Raw genomic sequence first — 22,682 nt, forward strand, 5'->3', positions numbered from 1 at the left:
GCATGAAATAGGTTTGACCTTCTCCAAGACAATTGCTGGATTGGAAGACCTAAATCTCAAAACCTAAAAATTAGAACCAATTAAAACCGTCTATCAGGAAACATGACCAGGCATTAGGATTTTGGTTTTATTTTTTTCAGAGCAGATCGTGAGAGTTTTGAAACTAAGCTTCGACACAACCCTGATCCTTCAGAAGAGGCTTAACCTGACAAAGCTGGAATCAGACCAACACTCCTAAAATATGAATAGTTTGTTTCATACTAGCATTATTCTACTTGCAAGAGTAAGAACAATATGCAGACCGGTACTGCATGACGACTCAGCTGCTACAGATAAAATATGAAATTGGATAATTCAGATATTAATTTAAACATCTGTACCTGTGTCGCTTCATGCATGCACTGCGTCCTCCCCCCCACAGACCAACTCAAACATACAGAGCAAATGTGGACAGATATTTCTTTCATAGAACTTTTATTTCACATCACATCAATATTCAGTGTTTCACGTAAAGAATGTCTTCCTCAGCGTATTTATCATAATATAATATATTTTGCAGTCATCAGGATTTCATGTTATGCAATATAGAGAACTGACAGACACATCTGTTTACATCGCTTCATATTTGAAACGTAACGAGGAACTATGAATAGATGTTAAAACGATATTTCACTTTGGAAGAAGAGTTTTGGACTTTGAAAAAGTTCCTGTTTAAGCATCTTTTTTCACAAGTTATATCCATCTGCAGTATTGATGAGAGCACAATGTACAGATTACAAGTGTTTTGAGACATTTACACATACTTTCTGTTCACGTACACAACACCCACACATTTGCTATTGATTTTGCAATACATCTTTTGTTACATATTTATAATAGTTATATTTTTAACAAACTCAATGTATTTCTTACAACACATTACACACTTTGCATATATGCTTTATACTAGCTGTCTGTATTAATGTCTACACTCTGATTTCTGCATTTTTTTAATGTATGCACTTCAAGGGCAAAATCATGTGTATTATAATATTTTTCTCATTATCGCTAGCCTTAAATATCGTTAATGTTTTGTCCTTTTTATGAATCACTAATACTGACAGTTATAACGACCCCAGTCCCTGTGACTAGTGTCTATTTAAACCAATAATGCGTCACTCTGAATGATCACTGTGTTCTTTCTCGTTCAGAGTCGGAGATAAAAGTTTAAACACCACAACTGACATGCGCAGAAGGTTTACAAAGTCAAAATGTTCTACCAAAGTGAAATATCATTATAAAAATAGTCAAATAAAAGTCATACAATCACACATGTTTTATGCACTATTTACAAGCATGAATAAGCATTAGCTCTATCATTTTGTGGTCACCTTTATATATGATGCCATACTACTAGTAATATCAATGCTGTTAGAGATGATTTACTACAACCATTGTGGGTGTTATTTTGAATCTTCAAGGTGCTAAAGACCACAGAAGGTATTTACAACAGAAACACAAACCATTTAAGCTATAGAATATTACTTTGGATATCTCTAGTTTACCATTAACACTGGCTAAGACAGTGGTCACATCCCATTATGCTTTCTTCATCACTTTCATAGGAACATTTCCCCATTTAAACTCAATCCTATCGTCCGTCACAGCTTTCACATCTCTCGGAGATTCTGCTCAGTCTGATTGGTAAACATTCAGCTACAACTAGCCTAGATGTTATCTAGCTTTAAATCTGTCACTGAAAAGGAATCAAGAAGACATCGAATCCAAAGCACGCAAATCTCTCTTTCTTTACACATTGAGCCCTCCATAACATGCCACTTTCTAAAAACACTTTCAGTAATAACCCCGTCCAAAGGTTCAACAGTTTGTCTGTGGAGCTCATAAGCTTTTCTGTTTCTAGGTTTTAGAGGACTTCAAATATTGGACCTGGGAACAAACAGGTCTCAGTCATCAATCATTGGAAATATCTAATTAAGGGTTGTTGGGTTGTTACAACTTATTTTGAGTCCATATACAAAAGAGTATTACTGATTCTGGCACTATTACTGAAAGTTGGATTTTACTCTCGACCTTTTGACGTTTATGTCAAAATGCAAAAAAACCACAACATTTCCTTCTATCATTTTTTGCCCTTACGCCTTGTCTTATAATTCTTTCATTAGGTAAATAATTCCACTAATCCAAATATCTACTTTCATAAAATGTTTATATGTAACTTTACAGTAGCAGAACATGTCATGTTAACGGGCAGAAGCAGCATTGCCCATGTTTAGTAATATCAACGTAAATATGACACAAAATAACTCAATTATTAGTAAAATATGCCAGGACTCTATCAAATAAACATTTAATTCAAAGGTAAAATGTCACCTTAATTGAAACCTAAAAACAATCTGGCAGCTTTTCTAAAAATATAATTTTGTAATATCACTTTAAAAGTAGGAGCCTGTCCTCTTACTGTAACACTTCATGACAGTGAAACTTCACAACCTGCTTTTAGGAGCCAGTCCCTAAATCAGCTCAACAAAGAAAACTTTTTATCTGGATATGGCACAAAAAAACACTACAATTAAGATTATGTCAAGAAAGGAAAATTCACTGTTACACTGTAAGGAATATAAGAGACACCTTCCATAAGCCAGGAAAAACATTACAATGTTAATTATTCTGAAAGAAGCAGTTAGTCAATCTGAAACACTAAGCTAACAGCCAAACACCTACCTTCTGTTTCACTAAAAATAGCCTAGATTTATGTATAATTTCACTTTCAATTTTTCAGACATTATAATGGTCTTTTTTCAAATGAACAACTTCATCCAAAGTAAAGAATCAACATAAATCAATGTGAAGTTTCCAGGATTCAACCTGAGGTTTGCTGGACTGACAGAGACCACAGAGAACATGACGCCACCGCCGCAGCGGGAATAAAACTCTTACTCAATGATGGGAGCTGAGCGATCGTTGGTGACAGTTCTTCTGAGTCGAACGTGGGCAAATGGATTGGCCCTGAAAGGAAAAATCAAAGGTATAACAATTGTACAATACAAACACTGATGACCAAAGGAGTTGCCCCACCAAACAGTAAAAACAGCAAGGGGAAATGCAACAAACAGGTATAAATAATAAATATGTAAATGTACACTTTCAAGGTAGCTGAACAGACTCTCAAAGTTTTTAACATCAAGTTACACTTCAAGCACTAACGCTTTCAAACTTTGTACCGACCCGGTAATGTTGTTAATGTTTTTAGCATTTAAACATTTCCTATTGAGCTATTATTTGTTGGAATCACTCCTATTAGGATGGAAATAATTGTGCCAACTTAAACTATTATTTTATTTCTTGTGTCACACTTCTTAACACGCTGGCTTTGAGTTTAAGTCAGATATGACTAGCAAATTGACTGTGACATGTACAATTGGTGAATTTACCCTTTGATGACACACAGCGCCTTTGAATTGCTAAAACTTACCTTGAGTTTGGGGAGGGTGGAGGAGAAACCAACTCAGCAGTGATCTGTAATGCAAAGAAGAGATAATATTAACGGATAATTTGACAAATTAAAGACATCTGTATCTATTACATTAACAGAGAGGCTCAGTGCGGAGCAGACTTTGACCTTTGACCTCCCAAAGAGTTCATGTTTCTGACCTTGGTGCTGTCGGCCATGCTGTAGGGGCGCGGGCGGAAGGTGCTGACCCTCTGGGGAGGAAGGGAGTGCTCCCCCTCTGATTCGGGGGTGAGGGCCGGGAGACCCGGAGACACCAGCTTGTCGAGCTGGCCGGTGCTGGTGCTGTTAGCCTTAGATAAGAAGAGAGAGCTAGAGGAAGGTCACGGAGAGGAAAAAACACAAAGGAAACATGAGTCGAGAGAATCTGTTCTTGTGTCAAATCCTCAACGAAGCTGTTTGTGTTGGAAATGAACTTGATAAGGAAACAACGGTGGAAATACTGAGAGGGCAAATAGTTCCATTCTGCAGCTTTTGTGGTTTTTCTGTATGTCTGGCATGAAGCATGTTTTGGATATCTTGAGAATACATATGTGAAAAACAATGGTTGTCACATTAGTTTCAACATAAATTACCCCAATAAGTTTTCTGTGAACCCACTGATGTTATAACTTCCTACTTTTAAAAAGTTATGTTGATACAATGACCAGTAAAACTACTAGAGCGAAGTGAATGAAGCATTCCTGTCAATAACAGAGTCAACGTTTATTGAAAACCTTAAAGATCTGCAGTATCACAGTTTGTTCTTCTTGATCTTACCTCTCCAGGTGATCGAGCGTGCTGTGGTATGACTGCGTGTAGGAGAAAGGGAACCAGCCTTTCCTGTGAAGGAACATTTTACTACATGAGATCACTAATGAATAATAAGCAAGCGTGTCAAACAGCAAGTCAGGGTTGTGTGGGATGAAAACAATTCTCCCTCTCCATTGTCTTACAGCAATATACTGTATCTGTTAACCTTGTTTTATGGCACTGTGTCCATTACAGCGATGTTAAGCATTATAAGGTGCTCTGAAGTGAAACAGCAGATCACAGAAATGTATTGAGCATACCGTCCGGTTCGTTCATTTTGACCGTAGTGCCACCCGTCTCTGGCCTCAGAGATGAGCAGGGAGATGTTGTCACCAGGCAGGAAGTGCAGTAAACAAGCCCCGCCTCCTGCGCCGCCGCCTGCCTCCGATGCTCCAGGATTGTGAGCGAACATGGCTTCCACACGATTGGGTCCAGATAAAGGCAGCAGCCTGGGGAGACTGGAGCCTTGGTAATGGAGAAAGAGAAAAAAATGTCACATATTGGGGATTTGAAATGATGAATGCGTGTAAATCCAGGGTTATTGTAATTGTATCTTCAGATTTCAGCTTGAAAGTTTAGTTTTTACTTTCCATCAGCTGTGTTTATGAAGTTACTGCTAATGCAAACACTTTCTGCTACTGCTTTCAATTAAAAGCTTTATAAATCCACACGTAAATCGGACCTTGGCCCGCCACGCTCTTCCACCAAGTTTCATTACAAATCTGGCCAATAGTTTGTCTAAATCGAAACTGAGTTTTCTGCTGTAGTAAATGTAAATGTCCCCTCTGTGGGACAAATAAAGGTATTCTGATTCTGACTTGCTAGGGGGAGGGCTAAAAAGGGGATTTAGACACTAAAATATATGGAGGAGAAATCATCACATCTTACCCTGAAATCCACCCAGCCTCATCTCACTGTTGGGTCTCCTCGGCAGTGGAAGTGTTGCTGTTGCACTGATGTCCGCGGTCTTCTGCAGCCAGGGGTTATGAGACAGGGTGGAGGTGTTGCTCCCCCCTGGGCCCACCTGTTGGTGCAGTAACTGCACAGGAGTCATGGCCCGGGACAGAGGGGCACTGTGGGGCAGAGGGGGGCTGTGAGGAGCGCTGTGGGCGATGGGGAGGGTCATGCCATGCAGGGGGCCACCGGCTGGAGAGATCTGGCTGAGAGACATCACTGTGGAGGGGATGAGGCTCGGGGAGAGGTTGGCTGTGTGGGCGGCCAGCAGGAGAGAGCCTGGCTGGGCTGAGCCGCTGGACAAAGTGGGGGTGGAGGCAGAGGGGCTGCTGCTGGTGCTGCTGTCAGGGAGGGGGCTGGACAGAGGGGTGCTGCTGTGCTGAGGAGACGCTCCTAGGGATGAACCTCCAGCAGCTCCTCCACTGGAGAGAGAGCTGAAAGTGTGGGGGGAGCCCTGAGGAGGACAGCCGTCACTCTGGGAGGAGGAGGAGGGAAGTGAGCGCTGCTGGGAGCGACTGGAGTCTCCGTTCATCAGGGGAGGGACTTCCTGAACTGAGAGCCTCTGAAAAATCAAGGACAGATATCGTTAACTATCAGAAATTAAAAGTCGTTGTTAAAAATGTAATTTAGTCGTGGTCTTACTAAGGTTTTTAGCATTTAAGAGTACTCAAGACATCTGACTGTCTGGTGACTTCAAACCAGAATTGGCCAAATCAAAAGAGACCTCCTACCTTGAAGTTTGACACTAATGATTTGTGACTTGGACTTTAAACCTTTGATTTGGAACATCATCTCCAAATTATAAAAAAATAAATAATCAAACTAATAATCAGCTATTGATTATTAGCTGTTCTTAGTTCTATAATGACTATTTATGGACTCAATTAAAAAAAGTGAAGGACTTGGGAATGAACTCTTAACTTCATAGCCAGGCTTCAGGAGTTACCAAAGTCAACAACTAATAATAGACTTGTTTTGTGCGTTTCATACAATGAACCCATGTAATCCAGCTGAGATTAGGATTAAGTCCAAATAACATATTTTAACCATCTGACAAATGAATGACCTGACCTGTTCTGGCTGAGCAGAGCCAATCTTGGTGTGGCGGAGGACCTCGGCTATCCCTGCAGCTCCTGAGCTCTGAGGCGCGGTGTGGCGCAGCAGATTCAGAGCGCGCTCGGGGAGTTTAGTGGGCAGTGAACATGACTGATGCCACGAGGACAGCTTCTGTGATAGGAGCTCTCTCACCTGGATTATATTCAAAAGCAAAGAAAAACACTTAAAAGATTAGACTTTTCCCTGTTGGTAACAAATGAACAGACCAAAACCATCAATTCATTTTCCTTCAGTACTTTATAACTTCTGTGACACCCCGGGCCGGGCAAGTTCGAAAATATCATCTTTTATTTTTCTGAAATGCTTAATTAATACGTAAATGCATATGATCACCTTGGAGTGGTAGTTGACGAGCAGTTTGGTGACACTACACTGTCGATCCACCAGGAAGCAATATCGTCTCCTTTCCTCAGTGAGCGCAGACTTGTATCCCGATGCAACCAGCGTGTCAAGCTCGACCTGACGACGACTCATTAGCTCCACAAACTGAAGGAAAAGTCAGAGAGGTTTCACTGCAAACTTTGCACCTTCCTTAATTAACAATCACATGCATACATGTAGTACTCAAGGATGACCTTTAACGCACATTGTACGGAGAGGGGAATATGTGAGATCATTTCCTGACTGTCGCACAATGATAACATAATGCAAATCTTAAAGTGCTACCCTTTTGCCCCGCTGACCTTTCCTTACAACGATAAACCCTTTCACCCTCTTAGATCCTTCATATTTCTTCCGCTGGAGGCCTCCGCGCTAAGTTGCTTGTTTTCTGAAGAATCAGCTGAGGCAGATTGTTTTTAATCTCACTCACACTGATCTATTTCTTACTCAAATACTCACAGTTATGCTATGACGCTGAGGGAGATGTTTAGGATATTTATTTAGGAACTGTAGTGAATGTTTCTGCATTTTGCTAATAAACCTGTTCATTAAATAGGCTATTTGTTTCCGTCCATATGGAGCTGCTGTGGGCGTCTCATACCTGCATCTCTCTGTCTCCATATTTGTTCGGGTGGCGACTGCCCTGACTCTTCCTGCGGAGTTTCTTCAGCTGGGACTGGCATCGCTCAATAGACTCAGATTTAGACCTCCGATCACTCTGATACTTCTTCAGGGTGGCCTGAGAGGGAAGAGGAAAATATGATTTATTAACAATGTGTGATGAGACGAGAGCTGTGCTGCTGCACTTTTATTCGTCAAGCCACATTTACTTTAACATTTTATTCTGTTACATTCATTTGAAATCATGCTTTTGTTACATTGTATAAAAAGCGATTCAACTTATTTCAACTTACTGTGAGGTATTTAATATCCAGTTCCAACTTCTGCTCCAACTGGGCGAGCAGCTCAGAGTGAAATAACTTTAACTGTTGATGGAAAAGAGCCACATGCAACCTTTAAACGTTATGAATATGAATGGATATCAAGTAAGTTATGAGTTAAAACACTATATTTTGACTCAAAAGAACAGTTTTTTGAGCGTTTTGTGATGATTTAAAAAATATATCCAGATAAAAGATACACATAATGAGGCATTTTCCACAGCTGAGTCGAGTCTTACCACGTCTTCCAGCTGCACCTGAATCTGTCTGTGGACCTCGGCCATCTGAAACAGTGTGTCTCCTGTGAGCAGCAGCACAGCACAGGAGAGGGAAGGCCGTCAGTGTTACACACAGTCGATGTTAGACAAGCTTGCGATATGTTAGAGTGCATCTTTAACCCCATGCAGAACATCTCAAATCTGTGCTCTATTAAATGGTATCCACATCATGACACATGCATGAGCACGCCTCAGTGAAAAAGACATAAAACGTTCAGTTTTCACACAGTTTCTCATTTACAGAGTGTCGGTCAGCTGTGAGCCCCCCCCCCCCCCCCCCCTCTCAGTCACACAGCACTGTAGTATGCGGTGGCTGGCATCTCGCCCTCCACTCTCCTGCCTGCCTCCCCCGCTGTTTTCAGCATTACAATGAGATCATGTGGTGTTGTTAATCTCCCAACAATGACCCTACTCTCTCCCTTTCCCTCTCTTCTCTCCCTCTCTCCCTCTACATTTCCTCATTCCCTCTTGTCTTCATCTCCTCCCTTACCAACGCAGACTATTTTCAACTTATCTCCAGCTGTCACGACGACTCTCTTAACTTTATTAGCTCCAACACTAATTCATTTTTATTTCCCCTCAGCACGGTGCTTCTCCACCAGCCGCCCACTCACCCAGCTCTTTGGAGCCCTGGCTGTCGCTCGCCAGCTCTCCAAGTTTCACCAGAGCATCAAAGTACCCTTTGGCCGCCACAGTGACTCCTGAAACAAGAGTTCATTTTAGGAAAAACAAAAGAAATATCCTGTTCAGTAATCCATACAAATCAAAGGCGAGTGAATGATCCTGTATTTGACTGACCGGTCAGGGCTTTCTCGTAGTGTTTCCCCATGGTCACAAAGTTCTTCAGACTGGGGTTGAACTGGTCCAGAATCCCCTGTTACACACAAATAAATGACAGGCAGATTATGACACTCTATTCTTACTCATTTCTAACATTTTACTGTACTGTATTAAGTGTTTGTGCAGACAAATAGAGAGAGGCGTCATACCTTATATACATTTTCTGTCATCTTGTTAACCTCCTCGGTTCGAGACATTTTCCTTTTCTTGGTTTTGTGCTGGCACTGTGTTTGTTGTGTTGTTTATTTCTGTTGTTCTGGGCCCTAGGCTTTATAGCAGACAGCAAACCCCTAAAAGAGAAAAGACAAAGAAAGAAAAGTGAAATGAGTAATAACCTTTCACATGGACTCAAAGGAAAGGAAAATGCCAAAGCACTTGTTTGTCTTATCTGTACCCAAACTGAAATTATTAGTCGATATGCTGATTAGTTAAAGGGAAGGGAATGTAATCTTTTCAAAATGTTCAATGTTTCTAACTTGTTATAAGTTAGAATGTGCTGCTTTTTTTAATCAAACATTATACTAAATGTAACTTATTTTTCAATGTGGCTTGATTGTGGGAAAACAAACAAGAAAAACATAGATTCCATAGCCGCTCTGGGAGATTAAATAATCAATACAGAAGAATTATGTTAATAAACAACGACAAGTGGCAAATAATTGTGAAGGCACACATGTGCAGGGAATCTCCTAAAATCAGTTTACTAATACAACGTAGGAAGGTTTAAAGTATCATAACCTCTCTCTAAGGCTTCCCTACACAGAAAGTGCATATTTGAAATTATACTTGACTATTCAGTGCTTGCATTTTCTCTATCAAGTTTGAGATTTAAATCAGCCAGAGGTCTTTTAAGGCCATCGAACCATCACACCAAGTGATGAGGGTGTCTCACGGTCCTGGGTTTGGTCTGAGGGCAGCAGTGTTATATTCACATGGATCTTATTTAGGCTCAGCTGCCAGTTTCTGCATTATCACTTCGCCACAGTACGGCAACCACAATATTTCTCCTAGATTCGAGAGCCAGACGAGTTATACCATCTCAGATAAGAACAATGGGCTCCTCCAGACCGAGTCACAGGTGTCAGAGCACTGAACAAACACGCAACATCAATGTTTCCTCGGCAGAGAGGACGATCAGGGGGGACTGCTTCAAGGTCGAGAGGTTTCCATTCTGAATTGAATGGTAAAATGCTCATTTGCTTTTCCCTATGCAGTCCTCCTTTGTTTTAACAACAAAATGATTGAGAAAACGTTGACCCAGATCAACTAACTGTATATGAAACAAAGCTAACATTTCCACACTGTTGCTCATTAAGGCCACCCGGGTGTAGACTGTCATTTGTCAGAGGAGCTGTAATAGTGAGCAGGATAACTCAGAGAAGAGGGAGCTTGATCATAATGCTGTCTGATTTTAATTAGTTTGAAGCACTTGATAACACTGCACATACTTTCAAATGATACAATATTGAGGCTGGATAAAAGGCATGTTTGAATGTTTGTTCAGCTTCTAGATGAAATAAAGTGTTGCTTGTTTCCGGATGCAACAGGAACAGTCTGCAGGTGGTCTGGGAACTGATACAGAAGGTGCATTCATGTGCCCTCTTCACATATCTTCCAATGATTTGGAAGCAAACATTGCATTTAACAAAACTGTAATGTCCCTAAATTATGAAAATATTGGTGTGATCAGCAGTAAAAGCATCTGGAACTATTTGTACAACTTATTAATCGTTATTCATTTTTAAAGCAAAAGTGCCCAAAAATTATTGTTCCCAAGTTTGAGGATTTGCTGTTTATTTCTGTTTTATATGATTGTTAAGGTGAATATCTTCTGGTTTTGGGATTGCCGAGTCATTTATGATGGCATTTTAAACTACTCTGACATTTTCCAGTTGCAGCCCAAATGTCACTGCAGCATTTTAATTGCCAAAAACTGGCTGAACCAAAACAAAACTGTATTTAAAGGACTCATGCATGCAAAAATAACTTTGCATTTTTTGTGGTATTAAATGTTTCTTGTTCATTGTTGTGGATTTCAGAAACTGATCCATTTATTTATTTATTGCATTTATCCAAAGATCAGTTAATGGTGCAGCATTGCAGCTTAACCAGTACTGATCCGTGTCTTCCACTCCATCTCATTTCATCAACTCAATTAGTGAGGAAAAAGCAACTACACAAAAAAAAAAGTCCAGCAATGTGTTGTATTTAAACACGAATAAATACAACGGGTAATGTTTTTTCCTGAGTAGAAAAAGCACCCTGTCATTTGCCTCGACAGTGCAGCTGCTACCTGTTGATCTCTCAGCTCCACTTCCAATTTGTAAAACAGTAACACATAATTCGGCTACTTAAAAATAAATAAAAGTTACATACCTTTTCTGAACTCATTGTGGGAAACGATAAAGGCTTCCTGCGCGTCTTTGAGCGTTAAATGAACGGTACAACACCCCCGCTTTTCTTCCCAATAGGCTACTTTCCCTCTTCGTTAGTTAGTGGGGGGTTGTTTCATCCAGCAAGGCAGTAAATCTCAGCTCCCCTCCACCCCTTTTTCACATGCCTCTCTTCCCTCCTCTCTCTCACACTTTCTCCCTCTCTCTGCCTCTCTCTACTCCCGGGAATCGGGGTCAGGTATTTGGTGCCGTTCAGTACCTCTCCTCATTACTGAGCCGATTATCAACATGCCTTCACGCCCGCAGAAAAACCGGACAGAAAACGCAGCGAGTGAAACCCCCGCCCAGTGCAACCAGCTCCTCCGTCAGCCTCCCTTTCTGTGTCTCCCTTTCTGTGTCTCCCTCTCTCTGTCACTCGGGCGGAATAACAATGAGCCAACGGGACCCCGGATGAATGGGAGCAGGAGGAGAATAATGACTTGAACTTTTTAAGCCAAAGACAGAACAGGCCTACCACTGGCCTACATTCACCAGGACCATCACACATAGGGCTGCTGCCCATTCTCACAGGGGGGACACAGGGGGAGGAAGAGGAGGAGGACGGGGCCTGCACAGCTCTTTAGTTACTGCAGGAAGCTGCTGGGAAGATTAAAGGCTAATGTAACAAATAGAGGTGCTGGAGAGGAGAAGTTAAAGTGTCAGGGTCAGTGGGGAGTTGATGCATTTACTCGAGTACTGAACTAAATTACAATATTGAACATATGTTATGCTCTTTATACTTCTGTTTACTTCAAAAGAAAAATAAATGTGTCACTCACTCCATTATATTCACTTGACATGTTTATTAACTTTTCAGATTCAAAATATTCATATACATTTCCTAATAATTGATGATGTGTTGTTATAAGTTAAGTGACAACAGTTTCTGAAGTGATTAAAATGAACCCCACATTTATTAGCTGCAATTTTAAAGTGATGCTATACACATTCATGCTTCAATAATTCAATGAAATCACTTTATACAATAAAAAAAAAATGCACAGTGTGTTTACAACCTAATAATAGTACATAAAAAATATGAATACAAAAGGTCATGACCTAGTGTTTCTAAATTATACAAGCATAATAATGATAAAGCATTGCACTTGTGTGTGATTGTCATGTTATTATTCCACTTAACAATGATTTAGTATGACATGTTGTACTTTTCATTGCATTATTATATAGTTATTTGACAGATGGAGATTGAAGTAGCATAATAATAACAGTATTTAAAATAGAAAAACTTAAAAGTGAATCCACTTCACTTACTGTCTGTGCCTTGATTCTACGGATAAAAGCTGCTGCCGGAGAGAAGGCAGCGGCAAACTATGAAATATTTACAAAAAAAGCTGTGAAGAGCAAGCTACCGCCTTCACATTTCTTGTTAAATGTACAACATAACATAACAAATAAAGGCAGTAGAAATTGTCATTGTGAAGAAATATTTTTCACAAAAAATGAACTGTTGCTGTTGGCTATTCAAAACTCTTGCAATAATAACATTTAAACACTGTGTTGAATTGTTTGCATGTGAGTCCAATCATCAAGTGTTCACCAATACTGACTATTACTGAGTATTTATTATAGTGTAGCAGAGTATTTTTCCCTTTAATATGGTGGAGTGGTCTCAGATCAATCTAGCCATGTGCTTCAAAACTGTGCATTGTATAAAGGGCCCAAAAGTACAAATCTATTGACATTCAGGTGTCTGACTGAAGCTGTGTTTCTTTGCAGTTGCAGGTTTCTCCCAGGTGGGGGCGATGTGTGACATCACTTCCTGCTGCACTTCCCTTGCAGAAACCTGAACATCCACAGCTGGTGGTGCAACAAGTGCAGGCTTTAAAGTATCACTGTACTACATCAGTACCATCTTAGTTATTACTACAAAGATCAAACTGTGTCTTTGAGACCAAAAATGCCAGGTAGGAATGGTCATACACCACTTAAACTGAAAGGCAATCAATTAAACATTCAGCACAGCTCACATGCATACTATTTATATACATTATGTTAATAATATGTAAAAGCAAAGCAATAAATCAAAAATAAATCTAGGAAAAAATGTCGTTATGCATGAAGAGGCCGACAGAGTATAGTAACAGATCCAGGGGACACATTGGACTCCTCACACTTTTCACGTTTTATATACCTATTCAGTATTTGTCAGAATCTGGATCTCTTGTAATCAGGTTGGTTTTCTCAATGTCACTTTGTTCAACTGCTCATAGTTCTAGTTTGATAACAGACTCTGAATTTTGTCAGTATTAGTCATATCGGAATTTTAAATTGACTACTAAATGTTAGCTCTAAAGGCAGTTTAAGATCTAATCAAATACTGCCAGCCATTTAAAAATAATAGCGTGAAAAGTGTATATGTTTAAATTGTGTTATATTTGTAGGTTTGTTATTATGTAAATGTGCCAGATACTTTTTGAAACAGTTTTCTAAAAAGTAAGATCCTAATTAGTCCCTTGAGTGGACATTTAATTAATTGAATCTAATCAAATTTTTTATTTTAATGTAATCAACATGCTGGATCCATAGTTTATTTGCCTAGTGATTTTCTGACCTTAAATCAACCATCTGCTGTCCTGCCTTTGCCTCGTTGGCCCTCAGTCAGACCGGTGGACAGGAATTAAAAATACCAATTAGTCCCGTGCTGAATCCAAGTGAGCTGCTTGACGCCGGAGCAGAGCCAATGAGAGATTCCTGGTACAGAGGATCTGAGGTCAATTACTGTACATGTAAGTGTTAATGTAGGCTAGAGTTATATTCAATAAAGTCAGAAATCCACATTAATAGAATACAAATGAAGATGGCACTGATGTCTAAGACTCAGCAGTAAAAGAGGAGTGGTCTTCCAAGAGAAACACAAGCAGAAAGAGGGGAGGAGAGCAAAGTGGGAGGTAGAGACAATGAAGGAGGGATAAAAGGAGTTGAGCTCTCCACTCTTGTGTAAATCTCTATTAATCTGATCAGACTCTGCAGAGGGGAGACACGGCTGCAGGCTCAGGGACTCTGAGGTAAGAACACTCTCACAATGTTAATTTAACTCTTCTTTTATTCAAATATTGAAAAAGTAAAGAGGCCAGTTAAGAGCCAAAGTGTGGCTCTGCTTTAACCTTTTACCATTCAGATGCAAAGAAACATTAACCCTTTTTTTAGAAAACTATTTGGACATTGTTAAAAAATAATAAATAATAAATAGTTGATCATTAAAATATAACATGAAACAACAAATTGATTATTGATGTCAGTTACTAAAAGCATTTTAGTTTATTTATTTATTCATTTTTAGTCAAAAAACGTAGAGCCAGCCAAGACGTCCTCAATGACATGGTTATCCGAACCTTTGTTCGAAATCTGTTCACTAAATTGGGAAAACATATTCCTCGAAAACAAGGTCAGTGGGACAATGGATCCTTGCAAGGATATTGGTGTAAACTATAGGAATATGTGTTATATATATATTCTATGTTCCCAAGTGTTTATTTTGAGGGAAATTAATGGATTAAAATTAATTACAATATAATATATTTAGTTTAATGGATTTTTTAGAAACATCGGCTGCAGAGTTCACAATAAAACGTAAATCAAAAAATCATTCACTGTCTTAAAAATTGGAGCTGACCATGAGAGTGAATAAGAGGGTGGGAGGAAGGGATAAAAGTCTTACGAAGTTTCATTAGAAAAATGACAAAGCCCGTTTTTTCCAAAAATTTAAAATGAGACAACTAATGCTAATTTCGACCAAAAAAACAACATGTTTCCGATAATTGATATTCCGTCTGGCATTATTTTAGCAGTTTATTCTACATGTAACTTCTTGATTTATATAAATAAATATAAATGTAACAGAGTATATAACACAATAGCCATTCAAAATATAAAAAACTTTACAATGATATAACAACGGTGAAAATATAATTTATAAATGGATTATAAGCTAAGGACGCATCTTGCAGGTTTAAGTAAAACATGTTTGACCTCACCTAACACCAGACAGCCTGGCAAGTAAACAAAGCAGCAGCACTCTGCATTTACACTATGGGATTTACACTGAAGAAGTATTTCCTGAACTTTGATCTATTTTGTGTCTCAACAAATTTTGTGCGAGCCAAAAAAAAAAACGATATTGACATTGATCTTGTAATGCACTGGGATGTTTATAGTTTTAACGCCAGATCCATTCTCCGTCAAGAAATCTGTTTACCAGTAGAGACTTCCTTATTTTCTTTCTCAGAGTCCGATGTGTTTTATTCACAGATCTAACTTCTGTTGTCAGTTTGCAATTTGGGATTAATCTCACTACTTAAATCCACTTTGAGCATATGGTGCACGACCACAGGGTTCACCATGGATTATCTCACCAATGCACACACACACACACACACACACACGCACACGCACACGCACACGCACACGCACACGCACACACACACACGCACACGCACACGCACACGCACACGCACACACACACACACACACACACACACACACACACACACACACACACACACACACACTAAAGCATGCGAGCCCACTTATCTCTGGCTAAGGTAGCACAACAACTGTTGGCAATTAGGTTAATTAAGTGACCTCTGGGCATAAGGTCACGGCTAAACTGTGGCGATTGGGTGTGAAACGTTTCTGTACATTGACCATCTGTCTGTCCTCTAAGCCCTGTAAATCACAGCAGGATCAGCAGAGACAGAAAAACACCTTTTAGTTCAGGGGTTGTTACTCCTTTTTACTGATAAGACACGTTAGTAAAAATTCCTTCTCAATTAAAAATAAATAAGGAATTGTTTTTTCTGTTTTGCACCTCAATAATTATTTTGCATTTAACTTACTTGGTATAATGAAGGCAGTGGTGATCATTTTTACACAACATACTATGTCTGTATGTAGTTCACCCTGTTTTATTATTGATATAGTGCAGTGAATCATGTATGAACTATCAACACACACACACACACACATTGTGTAGGCTGGTCACTGCGAGCAACAGGAGGTCTGGGAGGTTTAGCTGCCACATCACGTGTGTGCCATTTCGAAATGCCGGCCCTGTATAATGAAGGACATGCTACAGCGCTCAGAGGGTCAGCGAGCCTTTGTGATATAGACACAGGAAAAATAATACTCCTTGTTAGGGTTAGGGGATCGTTTGGGATCCAGACTTTACACAATAAACTGTTAGTTTTTTTACTCTTAAAAATTAAATTTCAAGTCTATACAAAATATGTAATGTGTCCCTGCAGGCTTAATTTGGGCTTCAAGGAAGTACATCACATTCATTTAAACTAAAAGAGGAGTGTCTCGTCGTCTGGTTAATTTAGCATGTCACACTTGTGATTTGGACTAATCCTCTTTGCCATGTGAGTTGGCTGGTCAGACAGACGCAGCTGAGGAGCTCATCCTCCATCATGCTGCTGAGCACTGAAGACGTTTACACTGGTCAGCCTGCTCTCAAAGTGTAATCAAGGTAATTGAGGCTTATTTACTGCATTTCTGAACAAGCAGAATTGGTCAATAAAGGCCAGAGGGTAGAAATGAATGTGAGAGAGAACATTATATGTAAATTATGCCTTTTATTTCACTCAATAGAGTATGTTTTTAATTTCACTATGGTGCTAACTAAATCAGCAAAAACATGTGAAGCTAATGACTGTAGACTTGTAGATACAAATATATAGCACTGGAACAAACATCCGGTAAACGCCACAAACAGCAAACAGTTTTAATCAGAGCTGAATCAACGCTACTCTGACAGAGTCTTAACGTAAAGGTGATTTTATTATTGTGTCCTCCCCTTGTGTTACTAAAGATCTTCTTTTAAAATCTGTCTTTCTGTGTTTTACAGGTTTACTGCATTCCACAGAGACGGAGGGAGAGAAACAAGCCAAGATCCAGGATTAAATCATTATATCACGCGACAAAGAATATCAAAGAAAAAGCTGTGAATTCCATTTGTTTGTCAGATGAGTGGATGCTTTGTTATCGGGCTTCCTGATGTCTCCTTTCCAACTACCATGAAGTCAAGACAACCTTGACCTCCACGTACGTCGCACATTGTGAAGTGAAGCCAAGCTCCTTAGTCTTCCTGGCTGAACTTTGGATGGAGATAATGAGGAAGTCCCGGTCCCGACACCTGTTGCTTGTTCCCATTTTGATATCTTTAATTTCCCTTATCCTCTGCCCTGCGTCTGCAAGCTCAGGGCCTGACTTCGGAGCCCACCCGCGCTTCATCTGCACCCCTATTCCCGTGGACGCAGACCCTGCATGCTTCCCCATGGGGGGTCCTGGTGTAGGGCCAGGACATCAAAGTGTACCCCCTGCTGGCTGGTGGGGGGCGAGCGATGAGGCGAAAGCCACCATCCTGCACCTCAGGGAGAGCCTCCTGCAGCAGAAAGAGACCATCCTGGACCAGAGGGAGACCATCAGAGAGCTGACGGCCAAGCTCAGCCTGTGTGAGGGTCTCGGACGGGGCCTCACGCCTCACGACGAGCACCACGGCTCAAACCCCCGTCACACAGGGGCGGACAGTCATCACACGTACACTGACAACGGGCACTATAGCAACCAGCAAGGTCCCCATGGAAACCTTATACCAGACTCACCGCACTACCCATCCATGGGGGGGCAGCGATCTGATGGGGGGCACAGCGACCACCAGGGGAAGGATAAACATGTGAGACCGGGGGACATAACGTCGTCCCCAGAGCAGATGGAGAGGATGCTGCAGGCGCTGAAGGACAGGCTGGACAATCTGCAGGTGAGCAGCGAGAGGAGGAAACTTCTTCAGATTCGTACTCGGAAATAACACACACGTAGAAAGGCAGCTACAAATAAGACAAAAGGAGAGGAATAAATATAGAAAGTAAAACAGAAAGAAAGACGGACAGAAAGAAATAGAGAAGGAAAGACAGATGGAAGTGAATTCAATAAATATTGTGTTAAAGTGTGTACACTACAGTTGATAAAAGGATGTAGGGGGAGGTTTATGATGTGTAGTGATAACTTGTTCTTTTGCTTGTTTGGACATATCAAAGGTAACATCAACGGATTGCATTTACGAATAATCAAGTTCCAGTAGTATGTGCATTTACTTCTTTAGAGAAAGGAAATATGTAATACTTGATTGCATAAAGAGCAAGAGGGTCACTGTGATGTCCGTCAGTTGGCACCTCGGAGCGGCAACAGGCTCAGGTGTGTTCGTCACCGATGTCAGAGACTCTTGCCAAAGGTTACATGTTTGTCTCTTTATCTACTCACCTGGTAGATGTATCACCCTTTAGCTCTCTTCCATGGATGGTGACCACAGACAGATGCCAGGAGCTGTGAAGTGTGGAGGGGGGGTTGGCACGAGTCTTACATCAGCAGTGCTTATCTTGATCTCCCCTGACAGGTTGTTAGTTAGGGCATGTGCCACGAAAAAGCCCAGATTACCTGAGAGGAAGAGAAGTCAATTCAAGATTCAAGGCTTTTATTGTCATGTGTGCGTAGCTACAGTGTAGTTATGACAATGATAATCTAAGGTCACAGGCTCCTCCAACAGTGCAACAACAATAAAACAGATAATAGAGCAAGTAAATAAAAAATATATATAATATAATAGAAATAGTGCAAAATAGTCTATATACAAGTAATTGGAATATTGGGAGGAGACAATGAATACCTGACTTCTGCAGCTGACATTAAAGGGTTCAGGGAAAGAAAAGCAAAACACACAAAATTACTCTCTTAGACTTTAAGGTGACAGGCCAACTCATTATTGTGTAAGCAGGAAGTAAAGGATTTAAGTGACAGGAAGTGTGTTGTTATCACGTCTTCACCTGTGTGTTCTTCACCTCCAGAAGAGGAACACTTCTGTGGCCTACTCCAGCTCTCTGAAGGAGCTTCTCCAGAGGAAGATCAACGCTCTGGAGCAGCAGCTGCGCCGTCACTCCTCCGCCCTCAGCAGCCATGACCACCATGATGACGACAGCACCCACAGAGACGACAAAGACCATCACCACGAAGACGATCGCCACGACGACCGCCACGACGAGCACCACAACGATGACCACAAGAACGACCACAGGGACAGCAGTCGCCACACAGACCATCACGATGTGGACAGTGACCATGACGACTACGATGAAGGGAACCATGATGACGATGATGACGATGATGATGATGATGAAGACCACCATAGTAATGAAGCAGACAGTCACAGTTATCATACACACACAGGGCCACAGACTGGTTTCAACTCAAATAAACTGCAAACAATGCTCAGCAAGCTGCACCTCCCAGGTACACACACTGAATAGCATGCAGTCATTTATGACAGACATGTTTTTATTAATAAAGCAGCATTTGGTAAAAGTTGTGTAAGTGACGTGTTCGGCAGCTGAGTATGTTCGAAAAAAAAATAAGATGAAAAATACATGATGTCATTTGGTTAGGGGTGGCTCAATTAACACCTTTAACGTCTAATACTGTGACCTTGAGCAGGTCTACTACCTACTTCAACATTAAACAATCAGATAGAAAAAAATAGTCCTCTCTGAAAAAACTAAGGAATTATAACTCCATGAGGGGAATAGATTTTTAAAGTACCTTCTTCACCTCGGTAACAGCCAGTGGCAAAAAAAATGATGATGAAAAAGCTCCAGAACAGCCACTAAATGGACGTTTGAGACCTTAGATTGTTTTGTCCCCTGTTGTTTTATGGCATACTCAAACATTTTAAGCCAACATGAGTTTGATGAACTCAAACTGCTTACAGTTTAAACATCTAGCCACAATATATTTGAATAACAACTGGGCAAACTCAGGAGAAAAGAGCTCCAGTTGCTTAACGAACCTTAAGATGTGATTGTTGTCATTGAATGATGTTATTTTTCTTCAACAACAGGTCACAGCAGGGACAACTCTTTTAATCCCGAAGGTTTCCAAATCAGCTTCCCCATGAGAACCAACTACATGTACGGGCAGGTGAAGACAACGCTGATGCAGGAGATCTTCGCCATGACGTTGTGTCTCTGGATCAAGTCGGGCGCCGGGCAGACCCTGGGGACGCCCTTCTCTTACTCAGCACCAGGCCAGGCTAATGAAATAGTGCTCATTGAGTGGGGGGACAACCCAATGGAGCTGCTGATTGATGACAAGGTGAGGGAGAAAACATCTACACAGTTTTTACAGATATTTCTGTATTTCTTTTTCTGTTCTCTCATCAAAGTCGTTCGAAATGGACCAGATTCATTCAGAGAATTGTGTTTTGTAAATCCTCCAGGATTTGTCTGATTATAATTGGTTGTTGGGTTGGTCAGTGTAACTCAGATCAGATCAAATTACAGTTAATAAGGGTTAAACCTTATCATGACTTCTGATGGAAGTAGATGGTAGTTGACTTGTGGAGCTAAAAGGGGAGGGCCTATTTTATATATTTTCTTTCTGAACGTGTTGTTATTTCAACTGGATGTATTTGTATAAGTGTCTCACCACCTTCACTCTCTCATCCACAGGCTTTGACGCTCCCCCTGTCATTGGGTGATGGGGAGTGGCATCACATTTGTGTGACTTGGTCCACAAGGGATGGGCAGTGGGAGGCCTACCAGGACGGAGAACAGAGGGGGTCCGGGACAAACCTTTCCCCCTGGCACCCGATCAAAGCTGGAGGAGTCTTCATCCTGGGACAGGAACAGGTAAACCTTCATCCTCTGTCGATACACAATGCAAGAAGGGAGGCATTGAATGCATGGGAGAACATCTAGTGTGTTCCATTTTCAAGTGTGCTTTAATTTATAAAACCATATGCACTGGTTTTAAAATAATCACACAATCTGCACTCAGATATTACCTTAAAGCCTCTGTACGTATGAGCAACATTTTTGGCCTGATTTACGGCACAAAGCTGCGGTTAACAAAATGCAGTGTTGTCCACTCCTTTCCAATAAGAGCAGCTAGCACAAGCAAGCGACGTTGGGGAAAGAGACCATCATACTACAATATCTTATACATCTGATCTAAGAAATGGGCCTGATGATTACTTCTGTTTTGGTCTGGCACAACAGAAGTAATATTTTAATATCAATTATGGAAAGCAATGATTCGTGTTAACTTTGACTGTTCTTTCTCTCTTCTTCAGGATATTCTGGGAGGCCGTTTTGATGCCACTCAGTCTTTTGTGGGAGAGATGTCAGACCTACATTTGTGGTCACATGTCCTGCCCGCCAGTGACATCTACAGCCTGGCCTCATGTGGCAGCGACCTCAAAGGAGACGTCATCGCTTGGTCCGAGACAGAGGTGGAGCTTCATGGAGGCGTCGCTAAATACCCTTTTGACCCCTGTCACTGAAAGGCCATAACACCAGTGAAGTACTTGAAGAGATATCCTGAAATGTACTGAGAATATTTATCATTCATCAAAAGGTGCAAGAATAAGAAAAATCTCCAACTGACTTTCAGTTATTTTGAGGATGATTAATAGTGGCACCAACTGAATGCCTTCCTTTAAACTTAATCAGTGACTTTTTCTTTAAAAATAACAATAAGTCTAATCTGTGTTTACAGAGACTTTGTAGTGGTCCTGGGCCTTAGGTTTTTGCCTCCTCTTTAATCATGAGCTAGAGTTTTATTTTAAACAAACAGGTGCTGTATGTGACATATTGTCATATCCTGAAAAAGTCTTAATACTGTAGGGTCTATGATCATATCAGATGACCTTATGGGTTTTGGTGACAGTTTGAAATGTTTGTTTAGATTGAATGGGACTCATAGAAATGTGTTATAAAATCAACTTGTAATCTGGATGTTCCTTTTTTAAAAAGGTCTCCACAAATATACAGCTACTGTACCAAAGAAATATAATTGATTTAAGTTAGAGATTTTAATAAAACAAAATCAATGTGATGTAGTTGTTTGGGATGGGGGAGAAAAACAGAATAGCCTGTCAGACTGATTGTGTCTTACATTCTTGGATCGGCTAGCATTTTTGTTTTAAATGCACCCGTTTGTTCACTGAAGAAATCACTAACGTTTATTTATTTTTCTCCCAAAAATATGTATTAATCATTTTTAAAATGGTGTATGTTGTGTGATCAAATCATTGCACTGCGGCTTTTCTTGAATGGTCTTGCCTTGAATGTATATTTGTTAATGTACTGTAAATAGAACATTTAGGCCGTTAGATTTTGATGTTAAGTTGTGGATGTGTTTTGTTTTTTAAAATGTTATGACAGTGTAAATAAAAGTCTGAAAAACAGCTCCTCATATTTGTGAACATACATCTCAATCTTGACACAAAACTGGTAAACATATTAAACTTAAATAGCATCTAGACCATTGACTGACAAAGCCAGTACCTAATACTCTATAATTTAACTAACCCAATAAACTACTTAACTCCCAAGGCTCCACTCAGACACAGACAGTAACAAAGTGACACATT

The 22,682-nt window shown here is 40.4% G+C and overlaps 2 protein-coding genes across 4 annotated transcripts; one reads left to right on the top strand and one right to left on the bottom strand.

The window, feature by feature from the left end:
• Positions 1 to 457: 457 nt before the first annotated feature.
• On the bottom strand, positions 458 to 11,726 carry LOC307046805 (BAR/IMD domain-containing adapter protein 2). The gene is made up of 15 exons (XM_079693436.1): positions 11,187 to 11,726; positions 8,960 to 9,100; positions 8,769 to 8,844; positions 8,585 to 8,671; positions 7,932 to 7,993; positions 7,666 to 7,737; positions 7,353 to 7,490; positions 6,704 to 6,856; positions 6,326 to 6,502; positions 5,189 to 5,816; positions 4,561 to 4,765; positions 4,268 to 4,330; positions 3,652 to 3,820; positions 3,473 to 3,516; positions 458 to 3,006 (listed from the first exon to the last, which is right to left on the bottom strand). The coding sequence occupies exons 2-15, from the start codon at positions 9,005 to 9,007 to the stop codon at positions 2,934 to 2,936; spliced, it is 1,995 nt and encodes a 664-aa protein (XP_079549562.1). The 5' UTR covers positions 9,008 to 9,100; positions 11,187 to 11,726; the 3' UTR covers positions 458 to 2,933.
• Positions 11,727 to 14,218: 2,492 nt separating this feature from the next.
• On the top strand, positions 14,219 to 22,496 carry LOC307047543 (neuronal pentraxin-2). Of its 3 annotated transcripts, none has more exons than XM_079694548.1 (6): positions 14,219 to 14,268; positions 17,109 to 18,020; positions 19,102 to 19,543; positions 20,148 to 20,401; positions 20,758 to 20,937; positions 21,381 to 22,496. In XM_079694548.1, exons 2-6 carry the CDS (start codon positions 17,364 to 17,366, stop codon positions 21,588 to 21,590), a joined length of 1,743 nt encoding a protein of 580 aa, XP_079550674.1. In that variant the 5' UTR covers positions 14,219 to 14,268; positions 17,109 to 17,363; the 3' UTR covers positions 21,591 to 22,496. The 3 variants fall into 3 exon arrangements, with proteins under 3 accessions (XP_079550674.1, XP_079550676.1, XP_079550675.1); XM_079694550.1 differs by having other exon boundaries at positions 19,102 to 19,441; XM_079694549.1 differs by lacking the exon at positions 14,219 to 14,268 and adding an exon at positions 16,624 to 16,730.
• Positions 22,497 to 22,682: the final 186 nt, after the last annotated feature.

The sequence above is a fragment of the Notothenia rossii genome (genome assembly GCF_949606895.1).
Source record: "Notothenia rossii genome assembly, chromosome: 7".
NCBI classification, from domain to species: domain Eukaryota; kingdom Metazoa; phylum Chordata; class Actinopteri; order Perciformes; family Nototheniidae; genus Notothenia; species Notothenia rossii.

Coding starts and splice junctions, on each gene's coding strand:
- LOC307046805 (XM_079693436.1), bottom strand. CDS start 9,007: ATGTCTCGAACCGAGGAGGTTAACAAGATGACAGAAAATGTATATAAG. Junction 7,491..7,665: donor TGGATATTAAATACCTCACA/GTAAGTTGAAAT, acceptor CTTCCCTCTCAG/GCCACCCTGAAGAAGTATCA. Junction 3,517..3,651: donor GCATGGCCGACAGCACCAAG/GTCAGAAACATG, acceptor TTTGCATTACAG/ATCACTGCTGAGTTGGTTTC.
- LOC307047543 (XM_079694548.1), top strand. CDS start 17,364: ATGGAGATAATGAGGAAGTCCCGGTCCCGACACCTGTTGCTTGTTCCC. Junction 19,544..20,147: donor CAGCAAGCTGCACCTCCCAG/GTACACACACTG, acceptor CTTCAACAACAG/GTCACAGCAGGGACAACTCT. Junction 20,402..20,757: donor AGCTGCTGATTGATGACAAG/GTGAGGGAGAAA, acceptor TCTCATCCACAG/GCTTTGACGCTCCCCCTGTC.